Source organism: Xiphophorus maculatus, chromosome 7 (genome assembly GCF_002775205.1).
Source record: "Xiphophorus maculatus strain JP 163 A chromosome 7, X_maculatus-5.0-male, whole genome shotgun sequence".
NCBI lineage: Eukaryota > Metazoa > Chordata > Actinopteri > Cyprinodontiformes > Poeciliidae > Xiphophorus > Xiphophorus maculatus.
Window position 1 is genome coordinate 17,117,664 of NC_036449.1, and position 18,928 is coordinate 17,136,591.

The following is an 18,928-nucleotide window of genomic DNA, read 5'->3' on the forward strand; positions in this document are numbered from 1 at the left end:
GCATGTGATCGCATTCTCTCAGGCTCTGACATACAGGGTGGAAACTGAGAGCTTACTGCTACTGAAACAAGCCCACACTGGGCTGGCATGAGGCCATCACTGGGAGGAAAAGCTGCACTCTGTCACACCTGCTGATCCAGCACTGAACCTCATGTTGCATGGTACCACAATTTCTGATGTCACACATTTCCACAAAGGGACAAAGGCTCATTGTATTGGTTAGGCAACAATTTTGGACCAACATATCTTATGAAACCGTCACTTTATTTCCTGCGGGTTTGCTCACAATTCCAATCTAAATCAGTGGGTCAAACTGCATAGAACATTATTCCAGCAAATCAAAACCCTTAAACAAAAACAACTGACATATCTTTAGCCATATTTTCCAAAATTATGTAAAATTATAGCCAATTTATCATTGTAGATTTGCTTGGAGCTTCATAATTTTTAACTGTAGGATTTCCAAGTGCACATCAACACACTTCCAAAATGAACAAACGTACACCCATATAGAAAGTTTCTTCTTGGTTATTGATGACTCCAGGATGTAACTCGGCCGCTCTGCACAGAGGGAATAATGTGGGAGTTTTGGATCCATTAAGGATCAGTTAATCTCTGTTGACTCTTTGTTTGTAATCAGTGGAAATCCTCTTGACCCCTGGCTCAGTGAGTGCTGCTCACAATCAGGGGAAGCGTACAGTATGGAAGAGGAGATGAGCGCATGTCCGTGCACCTGTACCACTTCAGATGTATTGAATTTAGTTGTAGTACAACACCACAAAGCTCAAAAGGAAAGAGTTATGCTGTCAAATCCTTCACTGACATATACTGTAAAAAGTTTTAAATTTGAAGCACAAGGAAGAAAAAAAAAGCAAAGGCTAATATCAATTCATCACATGTTTAAGACGTCTAGTGTCTCTTTGATAATCTCAGTAGTAGTCAGTCCAATCATGGCTGCAGGCCTCCTGTTTGTCTGTACTGACTGACCCAAGCTGTGCCCCAGCAGCCTACACCCTTCCTGAGAAAGCAAATACATGCCATGGGAAATGGGGATTGTTCTTGGAAAGTCTGACAATGAATTTTGACCAACTGTTTTAACTCAAGTTGTTTATTTGTGCAGCATTCACTGCAACAGAGAACTCTCTCATGGCAGCTGTTTAATTTTCTGCTGCAGATTATTCCCTTCTTGTTTTATTTTGTGAGGTTTAACCTCCTCCTTGGATACGTTTAACTGCACAACAAGAGGGGCGGCTGCTATAGCTACTAAGATGGATTTGACATTTTTTAGAGGATTAGGGGATTTACTGAAAGTGTTGAAACTAACATTGTTAGTTCAATGCCTCCTTCAGAATGAAAGATGGTTTGATTCTAATCATAAATAACTCGTGTTATAGCCTGAATAAAGCAATCTGTTTAACATAACAGTTTGTCATTAGAGGATAAAGTTGTTGGTCTTTAAAAGGCTGAGCAGAGACTCAAACAGAAGCTTAAGTCAGGTCAGGGATACTGAGCCCTTTATCTGCATGCCACCCAATATAAAGCCTGCATGTTCACATATCACTGTTCAGATTCCAGGGCCACTTTATTCTCCTTTGCGCCAAACAAGTGTGATAGAAGCAGGCTTTCAACTGTACAGCTACACAGCACAGCAGAAATTTTCTTATCCATCAAAGCAAAGAGACACTGTGAAAACACATAGTGACGACTTGGTTTGATCCAGCTTCCTGATGCTAAGTCTCTGAAAATAAACAGGGACCAAAAAGAAAACAACTAACCGTTTTGTCTCTGTCTACCGCATAACAAGCTTGAACAGAAAACCCAAACAAAGATAACAAGGATAGCAAGTCTTGTTACTGTTTATAATGTTTATTTATCACATCCAGAAGAACAGCTAGAGACAATAATTTGTCATTTTAAACAAAGGTCACTGACTTTTTGTGACAGCAGCTTGAAAGGTTTTAGTCAGGTTTAAAGCTCTTCATAATAAGCTACACTTTAACATTGTTTTTGATGATTCTTTAATAGCTGCAAATTAAGTTGATTTATATCATTCTTATGCTTTTAGACCTTTTAGCTTTTTTACACTGGTAATGACTATGACTTGACTTGCTACGTGGAGAATCGAATCAATCAGCATTAAAGGTTTTGCAGTACCATAGTTCAGGTCTTATAGGATTATGCTTTGCTGTGCACCTTGGTTTTCTCTCCTGCTCTCCTCTCTTGTCAAGTACCTCAAAGCTCTATTCTTGATCCCATACTCTTCTTACTCTACATGCTTCCCCTAAAAAGTTGGTTTGGATGCTGATGAAAGAAACAAGTGGAGGAAAATCTCCACTTGTTTGAGAATAGTCTAGAACCCAAATGAGACCCAGACTTTAACTTTGGGCATAGATGGTGTAACAAGCAATAATGTGACTGAAACAGTCTAGCAAACTGGGTAAGTCCTTTCTTCAAATCACATATTTATCAAGCAAAAAAGAGCACCAAAGAGGTATTTTCCCTCACTTTGATTCTTTTAATGGATGTTAAATTATTGGTTCTGTGTTAAAACCTTTTCCCGCAAGTAAAAGCTCTAAATACGGTACTTATCACACTTCCTGTTTGAATGAGCATGGAATTTTTTTTTCTTTCCTCCTTTATAAGCTCGGTTTATATGAAAATCAGAAGGTGAGATGCAAAACCTGCCAGGAAACTTCCCCTATTTTGCCTCCACTCCCTTTAAAAAAAAAAAAAAAAAAACCTCTCTTCTCTTTTCCTCTTGACTACAAATTGTTCAAGAGTTAGGAATGTCAGGTATGCACCCAGGCTGGTGAAAAGGCATCATCCCCCTTGGCTGTAGCTGCTCCAAACAGTGTGCACAAAACTATAAGAAAATTTGGAAACTGCTGGAAGGAAGAGCACAGTTTAATGAAACTGTCAGCACACAGAGTGAGTAAAAAAAAAAAGAAGCAGTGGCACGTTAACTTCAAGATGTGAATGTTTTCTTATTTACAAGAACATAAAAGTTTTAGCCTACCACTAATTTTTAGGGGCTTGGGTGGAGTCAAATAAGTAGCAGGTACTTTCAAAGAAATCCCAGATGGAAGATAACTTTATCAGTAACAGCTTTTGCTTTCATCTTTGCAGAGTGATAGCAATCAGCAGAGGAACAGGAATAGAAAGTAATTCTCCACATAGTTCTCAGAAACATCCAGCTTCGCCAATAAATAAATGCCTCTATACAAAACTTTTTACTTTTTATTTTTAAAGTGCAAGTGATGCCTAAATATTAAGTGATAAAACATGTATTTTAATCTTTAAGTGTAAATTTCAATTCAAAAATTTAGAAAAATTTGTGCTAATATCTTCCCCTGTGACATGTAGCAACAACAGCAGCTGATCCTGTTGTGCTACGTGGGATGAATGAGAGGTCAGTGACATGGTGACGCAATGTCAGCGAGGTCAGATGACAGATATGATGTTTAAAGAAGATTAACCCTGAGTGAAATGCTTGCTTGACACAAATGTTAAACAAGTCAAAGATGAGCTTGAGTGAGCCAAGGCAGGTGCAAGAATGAACCAATAATTAGGTTTTCCTTAATTATAGGTAATTATGTTCTGAAGTTGGTCTGCAGGATTACTGGCTTTGCATGTATCAAATGACAATGTGAAAATAACATCAGAACCGCTCAGGGTCATTCTGTATAGCAAGCAGAGCTGCAGCATCAGAACCTTACTTTAGCATACTTTCAAATATATTTTTTCTCCAAGCAAGTCCAATACACACCTAAATATTCAGATTAAATAATTTTAATGTCAAAGTTACCCAACATTAAAATCTTGTCTTGGTGCTGCAGGTCTGTGTGGCTAACAAAATTTAATTCTTTCCAAATTATATGTTTAATCATTGTTAACCCATGGTTTCACACGTTTGGTGGATCAGGGGTGTCAAGTTATTTTCCACATAGGATCAGTGTGGTATGGACAGCTTGTTTACACAAAGTAAATGAAATCATGATTTGAAGACTGTCTTTTATATTTAACCCAATTATCTTTACTATTACAGTTTAATTGTTGATTTGAAACATTTAAGTGTAGAGGGAAACAGGTAAAGAAATATTTTATGGGAAAACTAAATTTTTACAGCACTGCGCATAGAAACATTAGCAAAGAGCAAGGGTCTTCACAAATCTTTTTCAGTGCTGATTAAAATAATGACTTCATATGCCTGAACAATAATGAGAAGGTTTAGAGGGTTGTTCTACATCCTCCTCTCAAATCTCTTCCTTCACAGTGAGACCCTGTCACCACAATTACATGTTAAGACCTTAATATAGAAAGTGAAGGCCTCTTTTAAAAAAACCCTCAGGGTCTCTTTCTAGACATTTCTGTGTCAAATAGTATGGATGTGACGTTGGTCGTTTGCAGTCAGTGCTTTTCAGGGCTTAATCTGATTATCTTAATCTGTAGGATGGTGCGCGTCAGCATGCAGAGCAACAGTTTTGGCCCTATGGCTTTCGGCTCGTCCTTGCTAGGCCTTTCACAAATCTAATGCATCACTGATGGGTGGCATAACTGCTTCCACCTACACTGGATAGATTCCCCTCCATTCACTTAGTCATGTGTGGGCTAGTGCATGTAAAGAGCTGTTTGTAATGGTGCCATTCATATGACTGTCAGAATCAACTGCAGGCTAACGCTTACACTCCCTCGCAATGTTCTGGAGGCAAGGTTCAAATAATGTTGCCAAGAATTAGACACAGCAATAAACTCTGATCCAAAAGAAAGATAGCAAATACTAGTGCACAAAAAGGATCAGAATGGAGACGTTACACAATAGTGAAACACACAGGCTGCAATCTTTGTTCTAATCAGTCAAACGTACATTCCTTATTAGATTAGACAAAATGATGCCAGATCTTTATCAGTTTATACAGGCATGGAAATTGGATTAACACCATAATGATCAGAGGGGGAAAAAACAGGACCAAAGGACTTGTGACTCAGAACGTTTTCATCGGCTGCAATAAGGTGCATGTCCTGCTGGTTCAAAAATAGCAACGTTAATGGTCGGATGATAGAAGCAAAGCACTCTTGACGATAATATGCTGCAATAATGGAGCTGCAGCAGAATGTATGTCTCCACAGTGAGACGTTAAGATAGAGCTGTAAATATATAACTATTCTTCCACAGTGTGAAAGCTAGACAAACTGTGAAGGATGTTTAAAGCTTTTGAACTGATGTCCTGAAGAAAGAGACTGCAGGAGAAGAACACTGAATAGATTAAGAACAAATTACAGGGTAGTTCAGAATTCTTGAAGTAACGTCTGGTTGAAAGGTCAGAAACATTTTATGTCTAACCTGCAGTAGATTACCATTTTGAGATCTTTATTTAACATATAGATTAGGGAGGCTGAAGATATCAGAGACATTGCAAGACCGACTGGGAGCTGTACCATCCTTATACAACTACAAACACTTCAAACACTATTTTCTGAATCTTTATACCTCAGTCACATTTGACTGAGTAAACACTATTTTATTCAAATGTATATTTTATTTACTCATATCAGAAATGTTTAGCATGGATCATGCTTAGTGGGAAAATTATTGTTGACGAACCACCTAATACATCAAATTCCACGTGTAAATAACTGTCTTTTACCAAATCTCCTTTAATGACCTTTAGAGTCTGACTTTTTAAACCTGCTTCCTCTCCACTACACGTTTTCCTTGTATTTTAATTAAATACACCTTTGAGATAATTGGCAGGAAATCAAAATGGGGGTTACAAGGTTCATCCGACCATCAATCATGTACAAAACATGCCTCCCGGTCATTGTGGTGGATTCTACGGCGTTTCCATATCAAAAAGAAAATCTAATCCCTCCAGCGTGTTCTTTGCCTGTCCCAGTGTTTCCTCTTAGTAATATTTATCCAGGACACATTGTGATCAGATCCCTGAATCACCCCAACTGAATCCTTTTTATCCAGAGAAGTCCCCTAAAATGTCACACCTCTATGATATATTTATATTTCCAAAAGAGGGAACTCATTTAAGATGCTTGTATCCGGGATCCCTGGATCTTCTGTCAGTCCTCTCTGTCAGAGAGATCCTTATCTCATGACAATAGGTTAGAGCTGAAATGTAGGCAGACCAGTATGTCAAGTAAAAAGGTTTTTACTCTGCTCTTCCTTCACCACAGCAGAGAGAAGCAACACCTAACGCCTAAATTATTACAGACAAGGCCTTAATCTGCCTATCTATTCACTGCTCTATTCTACCATCATTCATGAACAAGACTCACCCTCAACCTGGAAGGAGCACTTCACCTTTTCACATTAAGAACCAAGGCCTTCTAACTTAAAGAAACTAAATCTCATTCATATTAGAGGACTCTTAATGGGCAAGTCTTTATTTGATTTCTATCAATCCCCGATAGCTCTCAGATTTAACAGGCAAACTTTTTTCTAGATGCTCCTTCAGTCTCAGTCTGTAAAGGTAGGCTACCCATTTTAATCTGGCTTTTCTATCCTAGCTTTCTTCTTTGCTTTCATTTATCTGTTTTACATGATACTAATTTATGTAAGATTTCATTTCAATGTGTTTTTGTTGCTTTTGTTAGTTGTTGACTTCAAAACTACCAAAGAATGTAAACAAGATGACAGTTTAAACAGCATAAACGTTTTAAATTTGAGTAAAAGTGAAAAAAAAAAAATCTTTCTGGTGTCTGTATCTCTCGCATTGACCTTTAGCTTCTGCATCTGGGAGCAACTAGTCTGGGATTTTACTAAATTAAAAGTCTATCCACTGCAGGTAACACATTAACTATTTGTGCCCTTTTAATAGAAACTCGCTTCAAAAACCCTGAACTAGCTCTTTAAGGGGGCATTAAAGAGAAGGTCAATTCCCCTAAGGTGAGGAGGGGTTTATATGTTCTTGGGAGGTGAGTGTAAAACAAGTCCCAAAGCTCTATCAAACACTTGCTAAAAGAAAAACACACACAGATGAAACCCTTCAGCAGAACCCCCCTCTCTGTTATGGTAACCTCTCCTGTTCTCCAAAACAACTCTGCTCTATTAGGCAGAACACTTACAGACTCAGTGGGCGGTTTACAACTTGGGGCCCTGCCCAACACTTGTGTTTGGCCCAAATACAGTCACAGCAAAATGTTTCTATCAAGGAGAAGACAAGCCTCTGACCCATCAGAAGATGAAGGACAGGAAGTCAAGGGTGCTTCCTGCTGCAGCAGGATGGAATAATTGTCAGAAATTTCGCTGTGTAATGGTAGGAACTAGTTGTTCTGCATGGTGAAAATAAAATGAATATCTGATGACCATATGTTGTTCCTAAAAAAGTACAGACTGCTCAGAATGATGCAGTCTGTACTGCAGATTATAGATTACAGAGATATCTGGAAGAAGCTAAACGTTTCCTTATTTCCCACATTCTGTCCAAGAAAATTATCAAGCAATTTCATAAAGGGACTGCATTTTAGACCCCAGGTTTCATCTGCGGCTCAGAGGAAACATTTAACACTTATTTCAACACATATTTAACCTACAGCCAGTCCCTATTCAGGGGAGAAAATCAGTCTTCATTTATTTTGGAACAGAATCCATCTGTCTGGCTGTTGGATCATTTGAATTATCTTTACTGCCGCAGGACTAACTGGGGTCTCTATGGGTTGGACAAGGGAAAAACTTTTCAGTTTTTCCAGCAGGTTCTTCATATTACCCCAAGATTAATTTGATTAAATCAGGAATTCTCAACCTTTCCAGTCATAACTGCAAAGTGTGAAAATGGGTTTAGATTGGAACCATAAAAATAAACGACAAGACTGAATCAGATTTTACAGCTTGATGTGCGTTTTAAATCCCAGTTTCACAAATTTACTTTTTCTTTATTTTACTTATCTTTATACATGCAAAAAAACACTAGAAGCAATTTTTGTGGAAAGCGCAGAGGAATTAAAGACAGAAAAGTAAAAACAAGAAATCTGTAAGGGGAAAGTATTATACCCAAAAATGGCAACAAAATTAAGAATATAATAGTTATCGATTTGAAAATATTAGCATCAGCATATAGTTTATGTAAAGTGCTACAGCCAAAATAAGCATCAGTGCGGCTTTTATTTAGAAATAAAACTATTATTAATTCTGCTACTAAAGTACTATTTATATTGTTGGAGAGTTTTATCGCTCTAATTGCACTATTTTGAGAGTGAGAGAACACAAGTGTGAGCAGTGACAATGTTAGCTCCATAAGGACTCAGTTTATTGCTAAATTAGGCTGCATTACTGTAGCTGTGGGTGCATGTAGGTCAATTTGTCGCTGTGCCACAGCAAAGCTTATTCACACAGAGTCAACACTGAATGTACAGCTGAGTTTTGTGTAATTTATTACCAAATAGTACAGCACAATCTCTTAATGGGTCCATTGGCTACTAAAGAGGTCCCATGTATTATTAACCTACTTGCTCTCCTTTCTCAGCCCCCCTTTATATTTTAGTTTTGTTGAGTATCCATCAACTAGGACAGCAACAAATGCAGCTTATGCACACTTTGGTCCAAACACACAGAGGATTTTAAAGTGACAGGCAGACAGAGCTGGGAATAAGCAGGGAGGTCAAGCTGCTTAGGTCTCACACACTCAAGTATAATCTTCTGACGGATCAGTACTGTGACTTACAGTATGCAACACTCAGTGCCTGCTCCAAAACACATGAAAAACAAGTTGGATGTTCCTTTACCTTTCAATGTAAAGATTTATTAACTTCATGCACACTGACTTGCCTGACAATAACTCCACAATTCCACCCTACCAAACAAAGAAGGGCAAATGGCACTGGTAACAATCAAAGCTTTCCCTCCAACTGATAAACACACCTTTTGGGACATTTCCATATCATAGAAATGTTTGAACAAAAATACAATAACAAGACAACAACAGTGAGAAATACTGCAGTTTTCCATCCATCAAACATCGTACCTATGACCAAAAATGTATGGTTCTAGTTTGACCGACTGGTTGGAAACTTATACATTTCCACTCAGAGATCAAGGGGGACCAGCAAAAGCCTATAAAAAAATAAAGAAAGATTTATTGAGAAAAGAAGAAGCAATGATGATCAAGTGTTCAGTATCAGAAGAAGTTTAAAACTGAAGTCATAGGAAATACAATAGGTATTAAAAAGAGGAAACAATGTTCTACAAACTATGTCAGCAAATCATGGAGAATGAGACAGAAAATCCATCATATTTCAGAAGCAAGAGTGACTTGAGCAGCAGGAAGCCAGATCAATTTACAAAGCAAATGGCTTTGTGTTAACATTCAGAGCTTTCCAATCTTTGTCAGTGAAACAGCCAAGGAATAAGAAAATGTCCCAGCCAGTTGGAAATCTCCATGATAAGGGAGGCTATATTTAGCATCTAAGAATACACAGAGACTGTTGCAAGATTTGCCGATGCCAGCGGCACAAGATGCTAATACAAATGTCAAACAAATTACAAATCCATGCTTTGCAATTATTTTAGGTAGTACATAATGTACCAGTAATAGATTATTTGTGTTAGAGAAATTAATGAATAATTACATCTTTCTTTAAAAATATTAGGTGGTACGCAGAGATGGAGTGGTGACCAGAGTGTAACCCCAACTCTCACCCAATGGCCACTGGAGATAGCCACCACCGCCCATATGACACTATAGATATATGAATGGCTAGACTAACTACATTTATTCCCCAGATGTGATGTATATTTTGACTAAATATTTTTTGACATTTTCCCCTATGGACTTTGGCTTTTCTAATACAAATGTCATGAAATACTCCATATGCATTTTTATCCAAATAAAGACATTGGTATTTATTTGCTATTAATGCTTTATTGTTGGCAATTGACTATCATTCAAAATAAAAATTTTAAAACACTACCATTGCTATTTGGCTTCCATTTTTAAGTGTTTTCATTCCCTAACAAAACAAAAAAATATTGTCAGAACATTTCTAGTTTAATTTGTACAAATATATTAGTGTACTCCAACTGGAAGCAGCAAGTCAGAGCTTCTATGAAATTATGATTAATGCATCTCTATTTGTAGGCTAGTTGTGTTAAAATGTGACTCTTATGTGAATTTCAACACCTATTTATCTCCAGCAAAGCTGAATTGGAAGATGCACAAAGCTAGAAATCTCCAAAAGAGATTAACAAAATAATAAAATAAAAAAATAAAAAACATCTTCCACTGCTGTGTTGGGGATTTTTTTTCATCCATCAAGCCTCATTCTCACTACATTTACGAGGCTTACACTGTCGCCTGCACATTCACAGCATATAAGTTATGCAAGTTCTGGCAACTAACAGCTAATTGCATCACTCTCTCTCTCATAATGACACCCATCTGGTGTGGAGCTCGCTCTACTCAGCAACAGAGCAGGAACACTGATGGTTTTAGGATGTTACAATCAGGCAGGGAGGCAGGGAAGCAGTTCGACGTATTGATTACAATTATGTAAGAACCCCTCTAGTTATTTAATGCATTTTACACATGAAACAACTACTTTAGATTTGTCATACTACAAAGTAGTCAATACAATGCTGAGAGTAACAGTGCAGACACTTAAAAAGTTGGCAAAGAAATAATTTTATACACACAACATTGGTAACTTTAATGGTGATGAGACCATCCAAAGTGACTCCCCACTGAGAAAAAAAACTAGTTCAAAGCTGATGAGAGCTATTATAGTGCTAATAGTGCTTTTAGCAGGCCTGATGTGTGAACAAGCAGAGGGATGGTATGGCTGAGGGCTCAGGCCTATTGCACCTCTCTCTGCTCTCCACTCCAACAATAAACAATGAGGCTCTGACCCGCATGTGCCTTCACAAAAATGCACAAACTGTTAGGAGAAGGGTCGTATCCACTAGTGCTGTGTGAAAACCAGATATAGAAGATTATTCGTGTATGCTAAAGCTTGCGCAGCACTTGCGCTTCAAGCTGAAACATCATCGTGGTCTAGAGCCAAACAGACACAATCACTCCTTTATTAGCGTAAAACAGATCTTTCCAGTCCTACAGTGGCATTCACATGCTTCATGGAGGAATTAATTACAAGCTGCGTAGACAGCATCTTTGTTTCAAGTTACATTCTTTGTCAAGCTAGGACGTTTCACCAAATACTAAAACTCCATGAATAAATATACCACAACAGAATACATTTCCAGGGATGTGTCTTTTAAATGAAATAAGGTCGAAGTTATTTATTTAGTACTGCAAACCTATTCAAACTATTTTAACATTTGTTTATTAAAATCATACACTTTTATGTATAGATTTTAGGTGCTAGACAAATGCACATTTGTTTATCATTTTTATTTAGTGCTCTTTACTCTGATACCCCTAAATAAAATCCAGTGCAACCAACTGATTCCAGAAGTCACTTAAAGGTTAAACAAATTCCATCTCACCTTTTAAACTCAGTAGTAGGTAAAATTGTACTGTGAAAAGCTTAGAGGCTTGTTAGAGAACTTAAGTGAAAAACAGCATTACAAAGACCAAAAAACACAGTGGATCGGTCAAGGATAAAGATGTGGAAAAGCATAAGCATGGTTAGTGAAATTGTGAAACAATATTCAAAGCCTTGAACAAGATGTCATCTGTAAACAGAGAAGTATAAAACAATTGCAAACCTGGGAGGACAACGCTGTTCATCTAAACTAACTGGAAGGAGGAACTTTATAGGAGATCATTAATCAGAGAAACAGATTCCTGATAACTTTGGAAGAGCTGCAAAGATTCATAGCTAAGGACGGAGAACTGACAGGACAATTATTACTGTTTTCTCTAGATCAGGGCTTTAGAGCAGAATAAGACAAAATTCATGAGATAAAGAAAGCCATAATAAGTTCCATCTGCAGCACCAAAAGAAAAGAAAGCAAAAATGTGGTAGAAGGTACTCTGGAAAGAAAACTAACACTGGACTTCACCCTAAACACGCTATCCTTCAGTTAATCATGTTCACAGCAGCATTATGCTGAAGAAATTAGTTTCTTTAGCAGGGACAGAAAAGTTGGTCAGCGTTGACGGGAAGAGAAACTGAACAAAAAACTTTGAGGTTGTGGAGTTTCACCTTCCAGAAAGTAGCCAACCATAGACACTCAGCCAGAGCAGTAAACTGAACGGTTTAGATAAAAGTATATTCGTTTGTTGTAATCATCCAGTCAAATCCAGATATAATCTGCATCTAGGCTTGAAAAGTGTCATTTACATATACTCTCCATCCAATCTGACTGAGACTGAGCTTAGTTCCTTTGAATGTATTCAAAGGAACTAAATACAAAGGCATACCACTAACCATGAATCATTCCACTTATGCTCTCCTTTATGTTGGTCTTTCAAATAAAATTCTAATAAAATACAGTGACGTTTGTAACTGTGACAAGACAGGTATAAATACTTTTGAAAAGTCTGCAGCTAAAGAACCTTTAAATTAAAATCACTGGCCAGTTGTAAAGTATCTCCTTGTGTGTTCATCATCATTTTAACTTATGTGTTCCTGCTCACAAAACCACGTTTCTACAAGTTGCTCTCGACCTCTGGAGGCATTTTGATTTCCCAACATGCATTCTTGAATCCAGTGTCGATCTCCTCCCTCAGGCGTCCCCTGGCTGTGCACCAGAGTGAGAATGAATAAATAATATGAAGGTGTGGTTGGATGTCTGGGATCCTGACTCAGGATTCCATTTCCCTGACAAGAGAGCTTGGATGGTGTCTGTTTCGAGTTGCCTGGCAACTTTTTCCATGAAAGCAGGAACAATCAGGTAGAAAGGAGCACCAAACTCGGACACAACAAAAGGGGTCAGATCTACTTTCCTTGGGGTATGCATGAACCAAGAAGGAGGTGTGCTACAGGTGGCCCTGATGTTGGAAGTCAGAGAGGACAGACAAATAAACCAATAATTTATCAGCACTACTAATGGCATTATATGACACAGAAGCCTCACAGCTACACCTGCAAATGGTTATTTTGAATCTCAGTGCATCTCCATTAAAGGGGTGGCCCCTAAGCTTCAACATAAGAGCTTCAAACATGCACTGACTCTGTGCAAGAGCTCTATGAGATGAGATGCAAATTTATATGAGTTGTTAGAACTGATCACGTAACAAGTAATATCATGACTGACTCCTCTTAGTTTATGGAGGACCAAAAGTGACACAATTCAATAATTTCTTTAGTAATATGCCATTAATTTAAGAATTACTTAAATATACAACACATTTGATGACAATTAGTTTAATAAAGAAAACTAATATAATTGTTTCAATTAAAGTTTTTTCGTTGTTTTATGGATGCGACTCCAACACGTCTCTAAAGCATTTTATCATTCAGCGCTACGTGGCAGAGTCAGTGGGTGGGGCTACTACTACTACTGTAAATATACCTGATCAGAAACTGACTAGTCAACGTACAGACGCTATGACTTGAATGGAACTCTGTTTAACTTGCTGTGGGTTTCAGCATAGTAAAAGCAGAAAAACTGTAAACAAATATGTTTTTGTTTGTCTTAGTTGCTTACATCATGTCAGACAAGGTAAACAATAAAATAATATTGCCACTTCCTATCAGAGCACCAGATTGTTTCCTTGAATCAATCTATATATATATATATATATATATATATAGATAGATAGATAGATAGATAGATAGATAGATAGATAGATAGATAGATAGATAGATAGATAGATAGATAGATAGATAGATAGATAGATAGATAGATAGATAGATAGATAGATAGATAGATAGATAGATAGATAGATATTATATTATATATATTTTTGCCCTTTTAGAAAGAGTAAAATTGCATTCTTCCATATGTTATGTGTGCCCTGTTATTTCATATTACCTTTTGAAATAGATTCTGAGTATTGGTGTAAAGTAGGATGCATGAGCTTGAGTGAAGTCACAGACTTTGCTGTCTTTAATTCAAAATATTTTACTGCAATGTCATCATGACAAGTGAACACCTAAAATCACAAAGCTGTTATTGTCTCAAACACTTCAGAAGTTTCACTGACTCTTAATTCAAATAGCAGATAATTTTTCTTAAAAGAAAGCACAAACCATTAGAGTGTGAATACATTTACGTTACACTAAATTTATTCACCAGCTCCATAAATAAACGCTTGGGTCCTGGTGATTGTTTCAGTTTTTCTATCTATGCACCGAAACACAAGACAAATGGAAATAATTGAATTATAAAAACATTTTTTTTATATAATTTATCAAAAATGCTTTCACATTTTATATTATATCATTACTATCATGTGTGTAAATATGTATTTATTTGTGCTATTCTTTTAAATATGTCATACATGTGTAGCCCGGGAAATATGTAGCCTCACACTACACAATAACTGGGGTTCTTAATGTGCAGTATATTTTATTTCCAGTTGAGACAGATGAAACAAAACTGTCTTGTTTCTTACTTTTGTTCAGAAATCAGAACATATGTGCACCAAACATTAGGTAACTACTGCTGAAATATGGCAATCTCTAAAATAACAGAGAGAATGCACAAAAAAGAAAATACAATATATATTTTTATAAAGACATATAAATTATATAATATATTTATATATTATATAAAGACAAGAAAAGAAATACGGCAGTGGCCTCTGGTTGCACAAACAAAATACAGAGAACTGCATTACACCACACTGATTTAGAGCATATGTAATTGTGATATGACTTATTTTATCAACACTTACATTCCACAGTGACATCTCAGTTCACTCTTAATACTGGAGCACATCGATGATCAGACATCTTATTGTCAAGTGCAGGAAATGGCCGCCCTGCACTGCACATACAGGTTCCCTGAACCATCCATTTTAGAAACACACCATCTCATTAAAATACTGACTGCTTATCACACAAATGAGAATGTACCGACATATTTCAACGAGTGATATATGTATTTACCAATTTTCTGCCAAATTTATCTCCCGCAGATAAAACACGTACAGTTCACATCCACGTTCAACGCGTAGCATAGCAACACAGGAAGACAACAAGATGCATTTCCTGCCCTGTCTTGCGAAACAGCAATCACCTTGAAACACTGCTCTCTGGTGGTCAAAATGTGCAGCACCCGAGACCAAATACCTGCGCATATTTAAATGTGAAAAACAAATAAAATTACATAACTGAACCAAAATAATTCAATAGCATTGCTACTGTAATTTAAAAGAAAACCAACACTTTGAAACAGTACACTCATTCAACCAAACTTTACCACCCTGCAACACATGCATACATAATTATTTAATGTATTAGTTATCTAATGACTTGTGGCACCTTTGGACTTCCATACCCTACACTCCAGCTGGTGCACGAAAGTGAAGATTTCCAACACCCACATTGTGCTTTAAATGTTCCTCATGAACTGACTAGGAGCTGATCTTTTTTCCCCAGTACAGTGAGTCATGAAAGCTTTTGCTTTCTTTTTTGTATGTATTCTTAAAATCCATTTCTCTGGCATAGCAATCATCACTCATCCACTCCAAAACAAGCTCTGCGGCTCTCTGGTGTATACATGTCAGGGTCATTTACTCATTGTAAGACCTATTGCATTTTTCCATGACAGCTCTCTCTCCCACCCAGCTGATCGCCCAGCCATTTCTTCAGCTGAATCTGTGCGTAAAAGACAAATTCGCAGTTTCCCAATCCACACTGGCACCACGAGAGAAGAGGGGGAGGATGGTGGAGTGGGTTAAGGTGTGTACTTACGACCAACACAGACGTTCTCACCACCTCGGAGACACTTTGCCTGAGTTCAGCAGCGGTGCCTGGTTTACTCAGACCTCGTGTAAATTTCCTGGTCTCCGGGTGCGCTGGGGTGGCCATCGTTACGCACCGTTTCGTATCAGCGACCCATCCAATCCAGGCGCAACGATCATCGACATTCAGAGGAAATCCATCCTCGGTTTATCCAGGTCGATCCCCACTCCCCCAACTACAAGCGCGCACCACGAGTTTGAAGTTGGCTCATGTTGATGTGGAGTTCCCGCCCACTGATTCAGCTTTCCTCAAAACAAAACCCTCAAGTTTTCCTACAGGTCAGCTCTGCCTTCCTCTGGAGCAGGATTTCATTGGACGTCCAGGACGTCAGAAAGGAGGATCTGCTCTTTACTCTGCAGGACCCCGCCCCTCCGGTGTAAAGGCCTTCCCACTGCTGGATGGGAACGCTGATGTCAGTCCTGGACTTTAGACGGCAGGCAGCAACAGGCAAGAGTTTGTGTATCCAGGTCAATGTTTTCTTCATCACGAAAAAAAGGGGAAATACCGAAAAGCTGTCTGTATTCTATCATTCAGTATTTCTGCTGCAGAAAAATTCCAGCAGCATTGAAAGGAATTAGGCTGACTTAAAATATTATAGAAAAATATTTACTTTTTAAGTATCATAAACAATGAGAACTAAAATTAGGAATTATCTAGTGCAGTTCACTTAACAAAACAAAATGTAGCTACTACCCAATTGGAGGCTTTGGATCAGACACTAACTTAAGTGTCACTAGCCATATTTTGCTACAGTGTTTCAAATTCTCTTTCAAAAATACTATGACTCAAAATCAAATTAAATAAATTTAAACTCTTTAAATCAGCAATAGGCATATAGACATATTACCTCTATCAAAAGCCACCGTTTCTTTGGTTTCTTATATTACTGAGGTTAAGGCTTACAACTAATTGAAACCAAGAATTAATTTCTTTAGAAAATATAAAAATTGCTTGTAGCAATTTTTGAAAATATGTTTTTTGCAGAAATTTAATTTCGTACAAAAGTAAGTCCATGTACTGGTACAGTACTTGGTTGGCTCTTCTTATCTATGTCCTAGTCTTTGTGTAGTGGCTTTTGAACCTCTGACTCCACCTGCAGTCCACATCTTGTAAATCGCCCTTCGAACTGTTAAATGGGCTTTGCTTCACAATCTACTTAAAGCCACAGCAACCACTGTTGGTAGCATCTGTTTGTACAGCAATTTTCCCTGCCACCCAACTTTTCAGAAAAGGCTACAGCACTCTGTGAAAAGCCAACTCTTCAGCAATTACCTTTTATGGCTTATGAAGTACTAGTGACTGACGGCTAGACAAATGTCAAGCCAGCATATCATTCGCATGATTTTGTAAGCCACAACGTAATATTTAAGTAGCCTGTTTAATGTATTTTTGATTAAACTTACAAAGATTTTGTTTGTTGAGTAATTGTATTTTCAAAATTTTCTTAGATGTAGCCATCATCATCAAAATTATTATTTAAAAAAGCTTAAAAATACCATTCTTTGAATAATGTCTCTGAATTTCACTTTTTACACAAATTGCTAAAATGATTTAACTGTTCAAGTATATTCAAATTTACTGAGGTTCACATGTGTCTGCAAAATAGTATAATTTTTTAAAAAGATAAGTGCAAAAGAAAAGAGAGAGAAAGAGATGGATCTTGATTGTATGAAAACCATCCCATATGAAAGGTGAAATCCATGGCAGGGAGTGTTGCTGGAGAGAGTGAAGACTTTCCTGGGCCTTAATTACTTACATTTTCACAACAGATACAGTAAGAATTGGTCTCTCTAAATTCTCCCTAGGTGTGAGTGTCCTGTCTGTTTCTCTATCGCCTTGCAACAGACTGGCGACCTGTCCAATGTGCACCGAGACTCTCGCCCGGAACGTTAGCACCTCCCGACCCCTCTAAGGGACAAGGGTGTACAGAAAATGGATAGATCCAATGATCATTGCCTGGAAAATAAAATCCTTCTGTCAAATGTGTGGTTAATAAAATAAATGCTAAACTAGGAAGGAGAGGTTACCAGCACATCACTTTCATGAGGCATCTTCAACATGGCTGTCCCTATCTGTATCCTTGTAAATGTCCATGATCAGTACCTCAAACTTTGATCTGATGATCGTTGCCAGGAAGACAAAATCCCTTCGACAAATTTGTGGTCATTGAAAAAAATCCTAATCCAGGCATCAGGCATCTTCAGCATGCCTGTCCCTATCTGTATCCTTGTAAATGTCCATGATCAGTATCTCAAACTTTCATCTACTGATCGTTGCCAGGAAGATAAAATCCCTTCGCCAAATGTGTGGTCATTGAAAAAAATCCTAAACTAGGAAGGAGAGGTTACCAGCACATCACTTCCATCAGGCATCTTCAGCATGCCTGTCCCTATCTGTATCCTTGTAAATGTCCATGATCAGTATCTCAAACTTTGATCTACTGATCATTGCCAGGAAGATAAAATCCCTTCGCCAAATGTGTGGTCATTGAAAAAATCCTAAACCAGGCATCAGACATCTTCAGCATCATATTCCCTATCTGCATGTCTTCATTAAACAAATCCTAATCTAGGAAGGAGAGGTTACTAGAACATCACTTCCATCAGGTGTCTTCAGCATGCCTGTCCCTATCTGTATACTTGTAAATGTCCATGATCAGTATCTCAAACTTTGATCTACTGATCATTGCCAGGAAGATAAAATCCCTTCATCAAATGTGTGGTCATTGCAAAAATCCTAAACTAGGCATCAGGCATCTCCAGCATGCCTGTCCCTATCTGCATGTCTTCATTAAAAAATTCTAAACAATAAAGGAGAGGTTACCAGCACATCACATCCATCAGGCATCTTCAGCATGCCTGTCCCTATCTGTATCCTTGTAAATGTCCATGAACAGTACCCCAAACGTTGATTTTATGATTGTTGCCAGGAAGATCAAAAAACCGTCACTAATGCGTGGTCATTAAAAAATCCTAAACTAGGCATCAGGCATCTTCAGCAAGATTGTCCCTTTCTGCATGTCTTCATTAAAAAAAATCCTAAACTAGGAAGGATAGGTTACCAGCACATCACTTCCATCAGGCATCTTCAGCATGCCTGTCCCTAT

At 37.7% G+C, this 18,928-nt stretch overlaps 1 protein-coding gene across 6 annotated transcripts in view; it reads right to left on the bottom strand.

Moving 5' to 3' along the window:
- dock9 (dedicator of cytokinesis 9) overlaps positions 1-16,099 on the bottom strand; it is a 77,626-nt gene extending 61,527 nt beyond the window's left edge. For 2 of the 6 annotated variants that reach the window (XM_023336312.1, XM_023336314.1), the window contains exon 1: positions 15,772-16,096. In XM_023336312.1, the coding sequence (XP_023192080.1) occupies positions 15,772-15,888 (117 nt within the window). In that variant the 5' untranslated portion in view covers positions 15,889-16,096. Of the gene's footprint in view, positions 1-14,964; positions 14,984-15,771 lie in introns of those variants that run through there. The other 4 variants (XM_023336289.1, XM_023336310.1, XM_023336309.1 and 1 more) reach the window with 4 other exon arrangements.
- Between the last annotated feature and the right edge of the window lie 2,829 nt (positions 16,100-18,928).